General features: G+C 40.3%; 1 protein-coding gene across 2 annotated transcripts in view; it reads left to right on the top strand.

Moving 5' to 3' along the window:
- Positions 1-20,109, top strand: part of LOC311054338 (suppressor of tumorigenicity 14 protein homolog) — a 29,781-nt gene extending 9,672 nt beyond the window's left edge. The window contains exons 5-20 of one of the 2 annotated variants that reach the window (XR_014601712.1): positions 584-807; positions 1,636-1,671; positions 2,420-2,648; positions 3,470-3,606; positions 4,943-5,040; positions 6,799-6,908; positions 7,500-7,633; positions 8,993-9,097; positions 9,798-9,905; positions 10,365-10,481; positions 11,106-11,228; positions 12,237-12,420; positions 13,664-13,938; positions 15,885-16,021; positions 17,007-18,587; positions 18,618-20,109. Coding sequence is in view for 1 of the 2 variants with exons in the window: in XM_084070229.1 (XP_083926355.1) it covers positions 584-807; positions 1,636-1,671; positions 2,420-2,648; positions 3,470-3,606; positions 4,943-5,040; positions 6,799-6,908; positions 7,500-7,633; positions 8,993-9,097; positions 9,798-9,905; positions 10,365-10,481; positions 11,106-11,228; positions 12,237-12,420; positions 13,664-13,938; positions 15,885-16,021; positions 17,007-17,171 (2,182 nt within the window). In the remaining variant the exon portion in view is untranslated. Of the gene's footprint in view, positions 1-583; positions 808-1,635; positions 1,672-2,419; positions 2,649-3,469; positions 3,607-4,942; positions 5,041-6,798; positions 6,909-7,499; positions 7,634-8,992; positions 9,098-9,797; positions 9,906-10,364; positions 10,482-11,105; positions 11,229-12,236; positions 12,421-13,663; positions 13,939-15,884; positions 16,022-17,006 lie in introns of both variants that reach the window. The other variant, XM_084070229.1, reaches the window with a different exon arrangement.

Raw genomic sequence — 20,109 nt, 5'->3', positions numbered from 1 at the left:
TAACACAAATCTTTGCTTCTGGGGGCACTGGCACAACATATTTTCAGGTGGGGGTTCACATACCGGCCACATACAGTACATATCAATTTGGGGGTCCTTGGCACGAAAAAGTTTGAGAACCCCTGCCTTAACCACTTGAACCCCAGCATCCAACATTTGCCAAAAATAGCAAATCGGCTATTGTTTGACGAAGAGATTTGGCGTAGAAGGAAACAAGAGCAGACCAAGTACATTTGCAACTCAGGTCCGTTTCACTAAGACTAGAGGGTTTAAGTGGTTAATGACGACTTTCAGAAAGGATATTCTACATCATGTAAAAGAAATGTGCTCACTTATTCAATTAATCGAATTAATCATTGATAGAATAATCACTTCGGGACAGATTGTCGACTCACTCAATTTTGAAATGCTTCCGTCACACAGTCATGATTCGGATGTCCCGCCTCCATTTCCTCTTTGCAGTCACGTAAATGTGTCCTACTGTAAATCAAATTAGTCAAAGCATATCTATATAGCATTCAGAGATTGTGAAATAAGTCGTCTGGCTACACGAGACTAACTCACTTGCCGTTGTGTCGTACAGTGAAGGAGACGGTTCGGGAGCCAGTGACGTGATGGTGGCCTACTACGAGTCCCAGTTTGACGTCCCAGAGTTCAGGGTGCGGTCTCTGGACGAGGCCATCGAGGCTCTGGAGGACGAGGAGACAGAAGGACAGCAGGGCAGGCAGGGACGCGTACTGATCAGACCAGTAACCAAGCCTAACATCGTCAAAAACCCGCTGACCTACAAAAACGTCGTGGCCGGAGGTAGGTTCACTGCATTCCATCTTTAGGTTAAATATATATATATACTTTTTTAAAGCGAAAGTTTTTAACTCAAATCTTTTTACAAATTCACTAAAAATTTTACAAATGTCTTGTAAATCTTAACAGGTTTTTTTTCCTAAAGTTTTTTTCATAATTATTTGACTTATGTTGCTCATTATTATTATCAATGGTTTTCAAACGTTTTGTGTCAAGGACCCCCAAAATAATATGTATTTGTCCGCGGACCCCCTCCCATCTAAAAATATTTTGTTCCAGGGACACGATTTTTCTAAAAAATAGCAGATCTACAAGCTCATAGCGCGGCACTCGGTGCCGCGCTATGAGCTTGTATATCTGCTATTTTTTAATAGCCAAAGAAACCTTAAAATGACACGCATGCGTTTCCTTCCCGGCCTTAAAGGGTTAACCCTCATTTATAATTCAGCTATTTGAAAATAGCCGATCTACAAGCACACAACGCGTCACACTGCGACGCGTTGTGAGCTTGGTGTGTTTGGGGGTCCTTGATGTGAAAAAGTTTGAGAATCGCTGGCACTCAATCCTCCATTCATCATCCATTTGAGCTCGTCGCTATTATTTTTGCATAATAGTTAGAATGTTTTCCATTCATCTGTATAAAAACAGCTGGATAAAATGAACAGAAATGTTATTTCCATTTCCATATTGTCCAATCACTTTCAACATAAAGAAAACAAAATGTTGAAAAATGTTCATACATTTTATTATTATCATTATTATTATAATATATTTTTTATAGCAAAAACAGCAGATCTATAAGCTCACAAGCTCATTATTTCCTTTTCTCAGCTTTGGACCCACGTATGACCAAGAAAACATTTACCGGTAAGATGTATTTCTAAACATAACATTTGTTTTTAATTTCTTGAGTAAACTGTAGGTTCCCTCATCAAATTACTGTACTGTTACCAATGTTTGGTTAGTGTACTGTATACTCTATTTGTTGCACACATGCAAGTTTATCCATAATTCTACATGGTTCTAAACAAAAAAAAACATTTGTGGTAAAAAAGAAAAAGAAGAAAAGAAGAAATATCATATTCATCATTATCATTCAATGATCTACAAACTGTATACATATACTCAATATAGACGCTATTGTCTGATATGAGGTATTTTAGTCAATTAAGGATTTAAATATCCAGTCAAGTGGCTTTTTCCTTTGGTTGGTGCTTTCAGTTTCATAAAAGTCCAAGAAGAACGAAACAATATGAAACTATATATTTCTTTGTATGTTTTGGAAAATAATATGTTTTAAAGGGATAGTTCACCCCCAAAATGACATTATTTCTATCGATTAGTCACCCCATGGAGACTTGAATTCATGGATATTTTTTTGTTTTTTTGTCGCATTCCTAAGCCAATAATTTGATGACCAGCGGACCGGTAGGAGACACAAAGAGTCTCCTTCGTGTCTCCTACCGGAACCGCAGCTTACCGTGGGGGTGACTAATCGATAGAAATAAAGTCATTTTGGGGGTGAACTATCCCTTTAAGCTATTTCTCATATAAAAAATGGACTAGTACTTGTGTAATAGTGTGTAATATATTTAACACTTTGTTTGTTTTTCAGCCCGGAAGTCGTTTCCAATCCACACCCGTAAGAACGGAACGCTCCGGTCTCCTGGTTTTCCGGACTCCCCGTACACAGCCAACACCTACCTAGAGTGGAAGCTCAGAGCAGAGCCGGGTCACCGCGTCAAGCTGGACTTTGACACCTTCAGCCTGGAGGACGACTGCACGCAGGACTTCATCAAGATCTATGACTCCCTGGCTCCTATGGAGAACCGTGTGTTAACAGAGTGAGTAGATCTATAGAGCACTGTGTGTCCGGACAGTTAAAAGAGCCTAAGCATCAGTGGTGGAAAAAGTACTCACATTTTTGACTTAAGTAAAAGTATCAATACTGCAATGTAGAAATACTCTGTTACAAGCAAAAGTCCGGAATTCAAAATGTAACTTGAGTAAAAGTACAAAAGTATTGGTATCATCACTGTTTTAACCCAGCAACCCTATGTAAATTACGCCATTGCTGAAAAGCATCCCAGCCCAAACAGTAACGTAACTAATAATTGGGCCGCGCGACCCGGAAATGACCGTAATAATCCTAAAACGGGAGAAAAAAAATATATATATATTTTTTTTTTTGGGTGGCCCACCGGCCGTTTGTCCCTGTTTTGGCGGCCTGGAATGGCGCGGCCGTTCTGGAATTGTCCCAAATTTCCCAGTGGCCAGCACGTCCCTGAGTGGAGTAAAAGTACAATATTTGCCTCTGAGATGTAGTGGAGTAGAAGTAAAAGTGCTGCAAATGGGAAATACTCCAGTAAAGTAAAAAAAAATCTTCAAAATTGCACTTAAGTACAGTACTTGAGTATTATGTATTTAGTTACTTTAAACCACTGCTCCCATCTTTGACTTACTGTAAGCACTTTCAACCAGGCACTCTTTTTTTGACAGACAGACAGACCATATGATACACATCAACATCATGAAACATAATGAAAATGGCATCTTGAAAAGCACATCTCAGTTACAACAGTCTTGATGTTAGTTGACCATACAGATATACTGTATCTTGGTCACTAAAAATGTCTAAATTGTAAAATGGCTTATCTTTCCACAGGAAGTGTGGGTATTCCCAGGCTCCCTTGTCCTTCCTGTCATCGGGGAACGTCATGCTGTTGGTCCTGGTCACCAGCGAGGAGAGGAACTTCCCTGGGTTCAGAGCCGTGTACTCCCAGGTCCCTGTCAACAGCCAAAGTATGAACATATCAATATATTTTTTAGAGATTACGCTCACTTCTTTACAAAAAGATGTAATAGGCTCTATGCACAGCAGCCATATTGGAAAGAAATTGGGCCTCTTCATACTTCCTTCACAGGTGTTACCAATGATACTAATGAAGGCTCTGTTCCATTCTGGTCAGGGTGCTGATAACGTGCATGTTGGCTCACTAGAAACACTCCATTTTGGTTCCCAAATGGCCCCTTATGGTGGGGGTGTAACTCTGAGAGTGTACAAATGAGTGTACACTCATTAACTCTGAGAGTGTACACTCTCGGAGTTATGGGGGTCCTTGAAAATAAGACACCCACTATGCCACACTGAATGGAACTGAGCCTTAATTAGTATTATTGGTAACACCTGTGAAGGAAGTAAGGAAGGGGCCCAATTCATTCCCAATATGGCTGCTGTGCATAGAGCCTATTATTAATCTCACAGATGCAAGACAATAATCAGATTACAGTAATCTAATTACTAACCACAGAAACCTTAGCATCTCTATTTTGGGGAAAACATTCAGCGGCTGTTACAGTAGGCAGACGTTGCGTTGTGAGCTTGTCAATCAGCTATTTTGGGGGCGAAGAGATTTGGTATAGAGGGAAAAAAAAGTAGGTGGCCAACTTAAAGGGATATTTCACTTTCAAAAATACATTTTTGGTAATTTTATCGTCTACTCAGGCTTGTGTGAGCCCCCAGACAGTTTTTAAGTTGCTTGAATCAGTATTTAGATATTTAATATTCATTTTATCAGACACGCCCCTTCCTATACAAATCCATTGTAACTTCAAACTCCATTTTAACCAGAAACACCCGTCCTTGGTTCTGGTGACCATACTGCCCCCTAATACGTGAGGGGGCGTGTTTTTTTTATTACTTTTTTCATTTATTTAATTTAATCTTTTTATTGTATTTTATTATCCCCCCCCCCCAAAAAAAATGAAAAAAGTAATTTAAAGTCACCAGAACCAAGGACGGGTGTTTTTGATGAATCTAACATGGTTAAAATGGAGTTTGAAGTTATGATGGGTTTGTATGGGAAGGGGGCGTGTCTGATAAAATGAATATCAAATATCTAAATACTGAATCAAGCAACTTAAAAACGGTCCGGGATGCTCCCAAAAGCCTGAGTAGAAGGTTAAAAAAAATAATAAAAAGACCCCTGGGAGACTCCAGTCAATAAAGAATATATAAGGTTTAAAAGTGGTTATTAGATTACAGATATCTGGTAAAAAAGAAAAAAGAAGAAAAAAAAGATTTGTTGACATTGTTTCCTGAAACAACCTTGTTTTTATTTGTACTGTGGTTTTGTAGAGTGTGGTGGTACTCTGTCAGGACTCAAAGGTTCCTTCACATCTCCATATTTTCCATCTAACTACCCTCCACGAATCACCTGTGTGTGGGACATCCAGGTAAGCTAAAGATTCTTATTAGGACCCCAATGCACCCTATGCACAGCAGCCATATTGTGAAGACCTTCGCAGGTGTTGCCAATGATACTAATGAAGGCTCTGTTCCATTCTGGTCAAACAGAGTCAGGGTGCTGATGTTGTGCATGTTGGCCCACTGGAAACACTCTGCTACACCAGTGGGTCTAAAGTTGGTGTCCAGGGACCCTCATGGGCTTCCAAATGGCCCCTTACGGGTGTGTAACTCGGGTCCATTTGGTTCCATTTGTACACTCTCAGAGTTATGGGGGTCTGGAAACCACTGTGCTACACTAAATGGAACAGAGCCTTCATTAGTATCATTGGTAACACCTGTGAAGGAAGTGATACTATGGCTGTGCATAGAGCCTATACACCCTACATGGGTACATTCGCTTTGTCATTTTTAGGGTCCATTCATAGTTTTCAGTAGAGCCCGATTTCTGGGTCCGATAACCGATATTAGGGAGTAAATAAATTATGAGATATCGTTTCATAGTTTTATAAACGCAGCAATGCAGTTGAAGTCAGTTCTGTTTTTGTAAAGCCTTGTTATGACATAGCTAATGTTCTGGACACTTTATTTTATATTGTGAAAACATTTCCATTGACAAAAACAAATACCTGTATGTTTACATAGATAGATACTATCTATTAGATAGCTTTTATTGTCATTCAACAATACATGAAATTAATAATTAAAAGAAATTCCGTTCCACTGGTTTACTATAATCTAAAACTACTCCTAGTTAACTCATTCAGTGCCACTGGACGTCTAAGACGTCCGTTGATATCATAGACTGTATAAATGAGATGGACAAACCCCCTCCGCTGCTTTCTACAGACCGAAAATGACGCCTTTGCTGCAAGACTGTAGGTCCGCCATCTTTCAATACGCGTCAGAATGAGTTCAGACCATTATTGGTTGGGTAACTTGTCAATCAAGAGCGGGGGGCGGGGAATGAATGCTATTGGTTGTGTAGCGTGTCAATCAAATCATCCCGCCCCTCCTAGAGAATAGCCTACTTTATCGTCAATTTTATAATAAATAGAACCATAATTTAGCAAAACGCATATCCTGATGATTGAAAGGAGACTTTAAACTAGCGACTGGAAGCATATAGAATTTATGACAATTTTTATTACAGTAAGAAAATCTAGTCTAAAGTTTGTCAAAAAACCCATTCACTTGCGCTAAAATAAATTCTTTCTGAACTCACAGGTCGGCGCAGGGTAAAACAGCGCCACTCTGGCCATTTTGTCGGCCTCATCGTAAATATCTCAGCCTTGCCCCTTGGTTGATATAAGCCCTGAGTGCCACTGGACGTCTAAGACGTCTATTTTTTATTCATTTCTTTTTTTGGAAAAAAATGTTCAGAACCCAAGATATGATGATTTGAAGATTTGCTGCTCCATTCACTCTTTGTTTAACTTCTTACTTAAAAAGGCTGTATCTCGGCTCCTAAGCACTTTTTTTTTTACAATGAATTTTGGCTGTGGCACTCAGAGCCAAAATTCCATAAATAAGCTGGGCACTGAATGAGTTTAAAAAAAAGAAGAATACTAAAATACTAAAAGCACATAAAATCACAGTCAGTTCATAATGAGGGAAATATTGCACAGAAAGGAGTCCTCAAACAAACATTCAATATTACGGGGAAACAGGAACAGAGTTTGGATTTATTATATATATTCTGACATAATGGTGATATAAAAATGTATGTTTCACTCCGTTTCTCTCAGGTCCCTGAAGGAAGGTTTGTAAAGGTTCAGTTCACCACGTTTTCTTTGTCTGAACCGGGGCAGAACACCACCGAGTGTCATAAAGATTACATCCAGGTCAACGGCCAAAGGTCAGACATCTAGTTTAGTCATTTTGTTTTAAATAATGCCGTTTATAACTGTCCCCTACATGTCTCTGTTTGGCCTGTCACAATGATTACAGAATCGTGCTTGTGTGATTGCTTGTGTGCAGTGGTGTACAATGTTGAGGTATTTGTACTTAATTTGAGTACTTCCAATTTCCAATACTTTTACTTCTACTCCACTACATCTCAGAGGTACATATTATACTTTTACTCCACTACAATTATTTGAAAACTTTAGTTACTAGTTACTTTGTAGATTTTGATTATTATTACAATGCACACATTAACCGCTTGTTTGAGCTTGTAGATCGGCTATTTTCAAAAGATTTTTTACACATTTGAAGACATAATTAGTACTTTTACTTTTAGTACGTATATTTTGATGCCAATACTTTTATACTTTTACTCGAGTAAATTTTGATTACCGGACAGAGTATTTCTACGATGCAGTATCGATAATTTTATTAAAGTAAAAAATGTGAGTACTTTTTCCACCACTGTGGAGTGCGCGAGAATGAGTGTAAGGTTGGACCATCGTGTCCTTGTCCCTCACTGTGTCTCTGTTGTCCTGTACAGGCTCTGTGGGGACAGACCGGACAGCACTGTGGTCACCAGCCGGGGACACACGATGCAGGTCAAGTTCATCTCTGACAAGTCCTACGTAGACCACGGTTTCTCCGCACAGTTTGAAGCTTTTGCCCCAAACAACCGTAAGCCTTCAATCTGTTTTCAGTCACTTTTCACGTGAGAGCCGTTGTTTCTACATCATCACACAACTTCATGTTATTCAGATGTAGTCAGTGTGTGTAACTGTACATACTGTACAGTATGACTGTTTGACTGTTTTATGTCTTATTCTTTGCAAGACGACAAGCGACTGCATGCTTCAAGTTTCTGAATTTTTAAACAGGCACTGTCACAATTGGCTCTATGCACAGCCGCCATATTGAAGAGAAATTGGGCCTCTTTCTTACTTCCTTCACAGGTGTTACCAATGATACTGATTAAGACCTGAGGTTCCAATTCCACAAAATATTTAGATTTTTTTTTTATATAAAATAAATATTAACATTTGCACACATTTTCCAAAAATAGCAGATCTACAAGCTCATAGCGCGGCACTCGGATTGTCTTCCCTGTGTATGTTCTTAGTTTCTTTTTGTAAGCTGCAAGCTTCTCTGTTAAAACGGAATAGTGAATAGAAACAGATTGGACTTCTTATGATCCTGATTTACCTCCCATGACATTCATGTTCATATCGAATCTCGTTGCTCTAGATATACACACAGACATACCTGTCTGTGTGTCTCATCTGATGTGAATGCACCTCAACAGCCAGGAAATTTAAAGAATGTGGAACATCTTGATAGTCTGTGCAATCCATGCATGAAAAAACACCATCATGGCTACTGTCTTAGTTAGTTACAAAGGCATTGTTGTTGTGAAGCAGGTTTTTATTATATACTTATAATATTCTGGGGTGAAGATATGTGGTGTAGAGGGGAAAAAAATAGGGGGCCTACTAGTATGGACCCCTTGGGTACTCCAGTCAACATAATTTATATGTGGTTAATGGGCTGTTGGGTGTGTCCACATACAGTATATGCAGATTCTTAACACCAATATGTTTTTTTTGTTAGAAAACAAACATGATCTAATAATAATAGATTATTATTATTATTAATATAATGAAACCCAATGATCATTATGTGTAATATAATTTAGAACTGTGAAGGCATCTCTTTAAGATCTAAATCACTGGATCGTTATGGAGCACCTCATTTTTTTGTTTTACTTAACAAAATGGCAGAGAAGTAATGCCTAATTTATGCTCCGTTGTTGTTACTAACACAAACTGATTTACAAGCTAACAACGCGTTCTTGTCGGCAAGCAACGCCATCATGTGATGGAGTATAAATTGCACTTAAATTGCTTTGGGTTTGATTTCTAAAGCGTGAGTATACAAATGTAACCAAATGGACCCTTAGGGGTTCATTTCTTACATTTGTACACTCTCAGAGTTTTCAAATGGGTAGATTAACCCTGAGTATGTTATGGTGTGCTCCAGCCTGTCCAGGGAGGTTCCATTGTGCCAACAACCTGTGCATCAACTCCACTCTGACATGTGACGGCTGGAACGACTGCCATGACAACAGTGATGAAGACAACTGCAGTACGTCACTCATGTTTGTTACCAGACACAATCAGTGTTGATTTTGACAGCAGATTTTGATTTAGTTTTAGTCATAGTCTTTTGAATAAAAGTCATATTTTAGTCATCTGAAATGTTTTAGTTTTTCGCTAGTTTTAGTCGACTAAATATCATAAGAGTATAGTCGACTAAATCTACTGTTGATTTATTCGACTAAAATGTATTTTGGTGGTGCCTTGATGGTGTCGTAATGGCTGATTTTACACTTGGTTGCATGCTGAAAATAGCCGATCTACAAACCCACGATGCGTTGCAGCACGGCGCGTTGTGAGCTTGTAGATCTGCTATTTTCAGAGCGCAACACCCGAGTGCAAACGAACATAAAATGACTCGTCTTAGTTCTACTGGATCTCTTCTCCACTAGTACCTCCCTGACATTTCAGTCTAGTTTGTATTTGTTGACAGAATTCAATATATCGTCAATATATTTCGTTTTATATTTTATATTTAGTCTTAGTCATCGTAGCTTAGTTTTTTATTTCGTTTTTATTTAGTTTGTCAGTGAAAAAAGGTAGCCGATGAAAATTTTTCGTCTCAGTTTTAGTCGACGAAATCAACACTGGACCCAATGAAAGAGACAGTTATGATGACAGTCTTTGATCTCACTCTTGGAGCTACAGTATACAATAAGTGTTTGGAACTTTGCTTGTGTTTTGTACAGAGTGTGATTCGTCTCAGCTGCGCTGTGGGAACGGCCGCTGTAAGGCTCTCTTCCTGCAGTGTGACGGAGTGGACGACTGTGAAGACAACACAGACGAACTGAACTGTCGTACGTACTGAACATCACGTTTTACATTTCGTTTCATTTTCTGCAGGATTTAAATCAGAGAAGATTCAGTTTTTTAGCTGTTGACACACCAGTTTTGTCCTAAATTATGGGCTGTTTTCACAGTAGCCAGCTGTGACCACTGTTACATTCATTAACAAAGTAATATACCTTTTATGTTCATACTTCTCTGCCAAATAAAAGGTATTTCAGAATTTCCTCATGGGGATATTACAAGTTTAAATGTAAATCTTCGAATGTATAATTGAAAATAAACAAATTGCAGTTTGGCATGGTAGTCATGCCATGTTGTGCTTGTAACTAAGAGAAAATGCCAAAAAGATATGTTTTGTTGTATGTAAAATATTGTCTTTTTCTCTAGGTGAATGTGTTGTTTAGTTGCCATTATGAAGGAGAGGAGAATGTTCCTGTGGTAATGGAGGCTGTGTTGTTGTGTTGTAGTTACGTGTCGACCAGGAGAGTTTTCCTGTCGTAGTGGAGGCTGTGTGCCAGACACACAGAAGTGTGATGGACGACAGCAGTGCTCTGACGGTTCTGATGAGGCAGGCTGCAAGAAATGTAAGTACATCACTATTACAATTTGTATTTAGCAGACACTCTTATACTGTAGAGTTGCAAGTTGCAACTATAGAGATTAAATCTGAGGCTTTTTTGTAAACTTTTTAAATAGTTTTGGGAAAAAAACTAAACTAAAAAACTTGAGGACCCCCTCGAAAAGGAGATGATGCATCTCAAGGGGCTTATCGTCTAACAGAAATGTCTAAAATAAAGAAGGTCCTGGGTTCGATGCCGGGCACAGCCAACTCAGCATATGAGTTGCATGGCTTGAGTAACTAACTAAGATGTGCAGTAAGTACAGGGAGCTGATGGTAGCTGTTAAGTTAAGTTCTTAATTAACTTGACTTGACTTATATTGACATGAAAAATATTGACATGAAAAATAATCAAATCATTTTTTTTTAAATAATTGACTAAACCGATTAGTCTGATTAACCACTATTTTATACTTTGTCGTACAATGGTGTTGCATAAAACTAGTGAACAAATCTACACAAATGTAGATCTTAACTGACTTGGTGTGTGTGTTATTAACTGACTTGGTGTGTGTGTGTGTGTGTGTGTGTGTGTGTGTGTGTGTGTGTGTGTGTGTGTGTGTGTGTGTGTGTGTGTGTGTGTGTGTAGCGGGGGTGGTCCAGTGTTCTGCAACGGCGTACCGCTGTGCAAACAGCCGGTGTGTCTCTAAACTCAACCCGGAGTGTGACGATGAGCAAGACTGTGACGACGGCTCTGACGAGGAAGGCTGTCGTAAGTTTCATTTATACAACAGCTGCATTCATGTATTCCTTTACACTGCACTTACATATAAATATATAAATCCTTGTTTATACTTCATAGTAATATATATGGTCTTGCGCAACAAAAACTTGATCTTTTCTGCGTCTATGAAGAGGGATGACCGACGTTTTCACCGCTGTGGCAGAAGGCAGAGCTAAAACATTTCAATAAAGACCACTTGAGATGGACAGAAACAAACTACTATATGGAAGAAACGAACATTGAAGTTTTATGCTAGCAGTTGGATATCGTTGTTTTGGGGCAGAAATCCTGTATGTCCATCTTTCAGTGTTTTATTTGGTTTTGCTTTTTTGGTAAAAATGCACTACATTGTCATACAAGTGTCGTGCAAAAAATAGCTCCTTCTTGGACGTACAAGCGTTGTGTAAAGTGAATGTTTACAGTAGGATATTCCTTCAGTTTTTCAATTTTCAGGCGAGCGCCTGATGAAGTGTCTGTATTAGAGATAGCCTCCCCCTTTGACCCTAGCCTTTATCAATAAATACCAACCACTTGTACATACCATCTTAGAGCTGGGCTACAGGTGCAGACTATTTGCTTTTATATTTGGGAGCTTATAGGACATACCCAGACTGGTTGTTAGAGGGTTTCAACAACTTGGGATGCCCAAAAAGGAGGCAAAAAGGCTGGCAAAGTATTGTTGTCTGTGCCATAATTGGCAGCCGCCACATATGGCGGAGACGCCGTTACTTATACCCATAGAGTACTGAGTGACATGCTTATTGCATGAAGACATATGCCATGATTTTGTGAATATAACATTACTGCACCTATAATATTTGTGTCCTTGTATGCTCTCCTTTGTGTGGACATAAATAAATGGTTAAAATGTGTGTGTGTGTGTGTGTGTGTGTGTGTGTGTGTGTGTGTGTGTGTGTGTGTGTGTGTGTGTGTGTGTGTGTGTGTGTGTGTGTGTGTGTGTGTGTGTGTGTGTGTGTGTGTGTGTGTGTGTGTCAGAGTGTGGTAGCCCGCCTTTCAGGAGTTCTCGCATCGTGGGTGGTCAGGTGTCCAGGGAGGGGGAGGTGCCATGGCAGGTCAGTCTTCACGTCAAGGGGAGTGGTCACACCTGTGGAGCCTCGGTGCTCAACAACCGCTGGCTGCTGAGCGCCGCCCACTGTTTCCAAGACAACGCCAAAATACAGTATGTTTGTTTTGACTTACAATGGAGCTTCCTAAACACCATGTCTGTATGTAAACAACATGTACAAGTCATCATGTACATACAGCAAATTAATCATTTAACCCATTAAGACCGGGAACGCGTCTGTGTCAAAAATACAAGCTTGTGGTGTGGCACTCTGTGTAGATCTTCTATTCTTTGTTTTTTAAATGTGTGCACATCTTTGAATATAATATACATTCTTAACTAAAATCTTTGATTCTGGGGGTCCCTGGAACAAAATATTTTGAGATGGGGGGCTCCGTGGACAAATACATATCATTTTGATGTCCTTGACACGAAAAAGTTTGAGAACCTGATATTATAGCAACAAAGCAAAGTGTTTTTTTTCCCAAAACATTTTAGAAGACATTTTTAGCAAAGATTTGAGTTAAAAATGTTCGCTTTAAAAAACATATGCATTCAGAGATTTGCAAAAATGTTCACGATTTTCCCCCAAAAAATTGCAGATCTACAAACTATGAGCTTGTAGTTCTGCTATTTTTGAATAGCCCACGTATAAGAATAAATGAACGGTTTTAATGGGTTAAAGGAGAATTCCGGTCATTTTAAGTGTTATGTTTGATGTGTGTCAAATCACTTACCAACGTAGAAATGAAAATCGCGTTACTCGACAGATCCCCCTGTCAACCCCCACCGTTGGCATGATACTCCTATCGTGGATAGCCCAAATTCGCCTATTTTAACAAATGCAAAGTCTGTTTTTTTGCTTCTCGTACTCATTGTTGAGTCCCATGATAATGTAACAGGCGCTAAAACTCCCGACAAGCTAACGGCTAATAACAGAACGAGCTAATGCTGGTTGCTGGTTTCTCTCCCGACCTGGCAACCTGGGGCTGCCATGCAGAGAGATAAGCAGCCCCAGCGTTAGCTCGTTCTGTTATTAGCCGTTAGCTTGTCGGGAGTTTTAGCGCCTGTTACGTTATCATGGGACTCCACAATGAGTACTAGGAGAAAAAAACAGACTTTACATTTGTTAAAATAGGCGAATTTGGGCTATCCACGATAGGAGTATCATGGCAACGGTGGGGGTTGACAGGGGGATCTGTCGAGTAACGCGATTTTCATTTCTACGTTGGTAAGTGATTTGACACACATCAAACATAACACTTAAAATGACCGGAATTCTCCTTTAAATATCATCGAATAAAGTAAACCATGAAAGATGGACAGACAGACAGTTTGTATTGTGATGCAACACCAGGTATTCCAAAAAAGAAATATGGGAGGCCTTCCTGGGTCTCCACGCCCAGGGCCAGACCAATCAGTGGACGGTGAAGAAAAACATCAAAAACATCATCCCTCACCCTGGATACGACCCTGTGACCTACGACAACGACATAGCGCTGATGGAGCTGAACGGGACGGAGCTGGTCCTTAACCAGAACGTCTTCCCCATCTGTCTGCCCAGCCCCACCCATCACTTCGCTGTGGGCACAGCGGCATGGATCAGTGGCTGGGGGGCGTCCAGGGAGGAAGGTGAATGATCGTCTATTGATATATTGCTATTATTCAATAATCGTGAAGCAGACAGTTTTGGACAGTGGTGGAAAATGTATTCAAAAGTTTTACTTAAGTAAAAGTATCAATACTGCCTTGTAGAAACACTCTGTTACAAGTAAAAGTCTGAAATTCAAAAATGTACTCGAGTAGAAGTACAAAAGTATTTGTATCCAAATGTGCTTAAAGTACCAAAAGTAGAAAGTATCCTCATTATGCAGAATGTCAAGTTTTCAAATGTATAACAATCTTTTGAAAATAGATCTACAAGCTCACAATGCATCGCATTCGCATTGCAACACATTTTGAGCTGTTGTTGATGTTTTGTTTTGTATAATCCAAATCTACAAAATAACTTCTAAGGGTGCGCTCCCACCGCACTTTTATTTTACCTCTGGGGCAGAATCTGCCAATGCTTTGTCAATGCAAATGCGTGGATTCACGCAAGAGCAGATTTTTCCGCTTGTCGCGCAGACCTTGCGTTTATCCGCTCTACACGAAGAAGCATAAAACTGCTGGAGGCAGGAGCTGATTTTCCCCTCTGTCCAATCGGGTGAGTCGAAGGCGGACCGTCCCAAGACTCAGAAGCAACATGGTGCTCTCAGTGGACCAACTGGTTGTAGCTGTTGCATCTCACCTAGTAGGCTACTTTATGATTTGACCATGAAAGAGTTCCATATGACTGACATTAAAGAACTGGCCTGGTTACAAGTCAGTGCGGTCGCAAAGGCTTCAGGTTAGTGTAATAATATATTTAGTGTAATAATATTACTCTAAATATTTAATAGCCTTGTCAGTTAAAAATAGTCTTCACTTTTGCACTTGGGGTTTGTACATCTACATACACATTCAGATTTAAAATATAAAGTGCTTACCCCATGGCCACGGATTTTACAATCATGTACGGGCCCTAAGAAGTACCCGTATCTTCCGTATTGTTCAATAAAAAGCATTTTAATCCAATTGGTGGCCATTTTCCCATAGAGTTATAATGTACCAACAGTGCAATACACCTCTCAACCGCTAGGGTCGCGCAGTTGAAAGCATATGGAGAAAATGACCACTGATTGGATTAAAATGCTTTTTATTGAACAATACGGAAGATACGGATACTTATGAGGGCCCGTACATGATTGTAACATCCGTGGCCATGGGGTAAGTAGGCTACTTTATATTTTATCTGAATGTGTATGAGTATGTAGATGTACGAAACCCAAGTGTGAAAGTGCAAAGACATTTTTTTTGTCTACTGGCTAGTGTCTAGTGGCGGTGTGGGCTACGGGGACGGTCTTGAATGTGAGTGACAGGTGCGTCACAGCGTTTTTTTAGAATCCGCTGGCTGCAAAAAACTGTGGCCACGCACAACCTGCGTTTAACAGCGGCCAACCAACTTTTGGTGAGAGCGTACCCTAACTAAAGTTTTCAAATAATTGTAGTGGAGTAAAAGTACAATATTTGCCTCTGAGATGTAGTGGAGTAGAAGTAGAAGTACTGAAAAGTGTAAATACCTAAAATGTGTACTTAAGTACAGTACTTGAGTACATGTACTTTACACCACTGGATATATCTATATCTACTGTATAAATTGCAGAAACCTGTGTTGGTCTGTTTGGCTCTGTCCCAGGCATAACTCGGGCACTGTACAACCGGTTGACTTTAAACTTGGTATGTGTGCCACCCCACTGATTGTACGTTATTAGCAGTGGTGGAAAAAGCACTCAAAGTGTTTAGTTAAGTAAAAGTAGCAATACCACATTATAAAAATACTCTTTTACAAGTAAAAGGCCTGTGTTCAAAATGTTACTTGAGTAAAAGTACAAAAGTAGTGGCATCAAAATATATTTAAAGTACCAAAAAAAGTAAAAGTACTAATGTTTGAAAATATCAGATCTACCAGCTCACAAGGCGTTTGTTGTTGGGTACAGGTTCTCCAGAAACCGTGCTGCAGAAGGCAGAGGTCCGTCTCATCAACAGCACCGTGTGCAACAAGCTGCTGGAGAACCAGGTCACTGAACACATGATGTGTGCAGGAGTGTTGAAGGGAGGCGTGGACGCCTGCCAGGTAAACCATACTACTATCATTTCCATCATTCTCTGGTATACTTTACATTACACATTGAAGATGTAACTCTAAACAACATGAGTTACAACATATCGTCACTGTCGGGCAGAAACCTTGTATCTCCATATTTTTATTTTCCCCCAAAACATGTAATATAAATGAAAAAAGTAATTGAAAAAACACGGTGTCCTTGCGTATAGGCTCTATGCACAGCAGCCATATTATCACTTCCTATGATACTAATGAAGGCTCTGCTCCATTTAGTGTAGCACAGTGGTTTCCACGACCCCCATAACTCTGAGAGTGTACAAATGGGTCCATTTGGTTCCATTTGTACACTCTCAGAGTTACACACCCGTAGGGGGCCATTTGGAAGCCCATGAGGGTCCCTGGACCCCAACTGTAGACCCACTGGTGTAACAGAGTGTTTCCAGTGAGCCAACATGCAACAATATCAGCACCCCGACTCTGTTTGACCAGAATGGAACAGAGCCTTCATTAGTATCATTGGTAACACCTGTGAATGTCTTCGTAATATGGCTGCTGTGAATAGAGCCTATTAGAAGGACAATATCAGTCACCAGAACCAAGGACGGGTGTTTCTGATGAATATAACATGGTTAAAATGGAGTTTGAAGTTACAATGGGTTTGTATAGGAAGGGGGCGTGTCTGATAAAATGAATATCAAATATGTAATACTGAATCAAGCAACATAAAAACTGTCCGGGGTGTTCCCAAAAGCCTGAGTAGACGATACAATGACCCACATTTGTTTTGAAAGTGAAATATTCTTGCGCAAAATTAGCAAAACAAGTTCATCTACATTGCAACACAGGTTCTTTTTTTTCCATTTCCTGAAAAGTAATGATTTTCGACAAAAAAAAGGGTTTCCACCCTACAGCAACTACATAGAACATGTGATCAGCAGCTATAATGTGATATAGCTTCCTGTACAGTGACACACCTCTCTGTCCTATCTCTCAGGGGGACTCTGGAGGTCCGCTGTCCGTCCAGTCGAAGGCCAGTAGGAGGCACTTCCTGGCGGGTGTTGTCAGCTGGGGCGACGGCTGCGGCCGCAGGAACAAGCCTGGCGTCTACACCCGGGTCACCAAGTACCTCAGCTGGATCAAGACTCACACTGACCTATAGGATCCGATACCTGCAGCTTATTGAAACAGACTGGCAAAACTCAGGGCTGAGAACTTCATGGACTTCTGGTTCTCGTGAACAAGTTTGGGTGTGTCTTTGGCACGTCTCTTTAACCACTTGAACCCTATAGTCTCTCAAAACTGTTGAGACCGTTGACTCCAGGGCAGGGATTTCAGGGAGGCCACGAAGGCCATTGCCGTCGTTGCCCCTCAGCTTGGCCTTGTGCCCCTCAAAAAAATGGCACCCAGCTGACTGTACCACTTTCACCTCTGTCTCTTTCTTGTCAATATGTAGACACCAGTGTCTCTTTCTTGTCAACTTTTGTTTTATTTGATGGCATTCCTGTCCTGGAATTTGGCCTTTGTGTCCTTAAAAAATGTACAACGTCAAAGGCCAAGTGGCCTTGCCCCTAAAATTACGAAATTCCAGGCCTGGTTGACTCGCACAATTTTCCAAATACTTCTGTCATACAGTCTGCGCAAAGGAAGCGCTGAGAACGATCTAGGAGTAAAGCCGATGTCCCACCTCCCCCCCGCTTCCGTTTTGTAAACGTGTCCTACTCACTGTAAATCTAATTATATATTTGAGATATTCTTTTAAACATTTTCGTCAACGGAAATGACAAACAGATGACAGCTTCCTTTCTCGGCTTTCAGGAGGTGTAGTTCCAGACTGTACACTGTGGAATAACGAGACTACTTGAACCTTAGCGTTGAATCACTCCCTTTTTTTCCATATCAACGTTTTAATGTTGAAGAAACTCCTTATTACAACAGTTGATGCTTTTAGAAAAAGTAAATTGTTACATTTGTATACGGTCACCGATCTGAAAGCTCACAGCGCATAGATCTGCTCATTTTGGCGAAGAGATTTGGACAAGATTGGAGATTAAGACACGTGGTTAATGTTCATAGGTGTGGGTGTATTCTTACTGGTTGGCATACTGCTTGTGTTGTTGTTTTTTTGATAGGTTTTTTCACAAAGTTAGTTATTTGAAATAAGATAATGTACAGGGAGTTTTCTGTTCATTTCGTACGTAAACTACAGAGAATGTAATGTTGTGAATCTAGAACTGAAAATGTTCCAGATTATAAAACGGGTCAAACCGCACCGTCTGCTGGTTGATAGGTGTGGTACATGACTATGAAGTATAACGTCTTTGTACAGTTTTATATCACTGGTTCCGGGGACCACCATGAGCCCAAATGGACCCTTACGGGTCTGTAACTTCGAGAGGGTACAAATGGAACCAACATGTCCATTTTGGTTCCATTAGTTTCTGTTAACTATAATAACCCTGATGATGTGGCCCAGAACTTTGGTGCTGATCGATCCAGTGTTTTGCAATATTAACCGACAGACACTCACGAGGGCTCCTGTAGAAAGGCTGCTTCCTCCACACTCTGCTGTAGAAAGGCTGCATCCTCGACACTCTGCCGTAGAAAGGCTGCGTCCTTGACACTCCGCTTTAGAAAGGCTGGGTCCTTGACACTCTGCCGTAGAAAGGCTGCGTCCTTGACACTCCGCTGTAGAAAGATCAGACCGTTGAACTTGAAAATAATACAACATGAAGTGAACAGCGTTAAGCAAACAAATGGAACATCAAATGGTTTGTTGCCTGATGTGAGGAAAAAAGGAGGAGATTAGATGCGCCGGTCATTGAAATGTGACATCAAAGGACAACAGACCGAGCTGGACAAAGATGAGAGCCACCAACTTGAAGAAAACCTTCAAGCCGCTTCTCCTCCCAATGTATGAATGAATGAACCATTGTAAATCGTTTTGAGCATGTGGAAAACAATTTATTATTATTATTATCTTTAAAGTAAAGGTTACTTTTTTATGCCGGGGCTGGCCAGCAGTCCGTCCGCCCATTATTCAGACGGCCCAAAAGTCTGAAAAATGTTTTTGTTAGAGTTAGACAAGTTAGTTAGTTATGATGCGCGCCATCGGACCAATGACACTTGGGCAATGGGCTGTTGCACTAATTCATTATTATTTTTTAATGTAAATGTACTTTTTTTTATCCCCTTGGGGAAATGCTGTCCTCTGCATTCGACCCATCCTAACTACTTATAGGCTCTATGCACAGCAGCCATATTATCGCTTCCTTCACAGGTGTTACCAGTGATACTAATGAAGGCTCTGTTCCATTTAGTGTAGCACAGTAGTTCTCAGGTTTTTTTATTTCAGATTTCCACGACCCCCATCCATTTGGTTCCATTTGTACACTCTCAGAGTTACACACCCGTAAAGGGCCATTTGGGAGTGTTTCCAGTGAGCCAACATGCACAATATCAGCACCCTGACTCCGTCTGACCAGAATGGAACAGAGCCTTCATTAGTATCATTGGTAACACCTGTGAATGTCTTACAATATGGCTGCTGTGCATAGAGCCTATTAGCAGTGAGCAGCCACAGTGCAGAGGGCTCTGGGACCAACTCCAGTTGTAAATGCCAGTACCTTGCTCAAAGGAAATGTCAGTACTATGTACATACAGTATATGCATATATCTTAACACACACACACACACACACACACACACACACACACACACACACACACACACACACACACACAGGGAGAACATGCAAACTAATGGCATGGCACTGTTCATGCAGGCCAGTCAGGGACAACTTCCTTGTAGAAATTATTCTTGTAATGTAATTGTTATTAAAAGCAATTAATTGGGAATTGTCTACAATGTTCATGTTGCCATATTTTGTAAACATTTTGGTAACCATTTTATATGCAGGCCATGGTAGGTGACATAATGAAGAATTTGTTTATAGGCTATATATATTTGATACTGTACTTTTTCTTTAAATAACATGTAACTGCAATTTGAAGAAAGCTTGCACTGAATAATTTCAGCCACTCTTTTCGTCCCTTTTGTAAACTTGTGACCAGGTGACAATAAAGTGAAGTCGTGTTGAT

This window comes from Gymnoscopelus microlampas (genome assembly GCF_963454915.1).
Source record: "Gymnoscopelus microlampas genome assembly, chromosome: 10".
NCBI classification, from domain to species: domain Eukaryota; kingdom Metazoa; phylum Chordata; class Actinopteri; order Myctophiformes; family Myctophidae; genus Gymnoscopelus; species Gymnoscopelus microlampas.
This window is presented reverse-complemented; position numbering and strand designations above follow the sequence as displayed.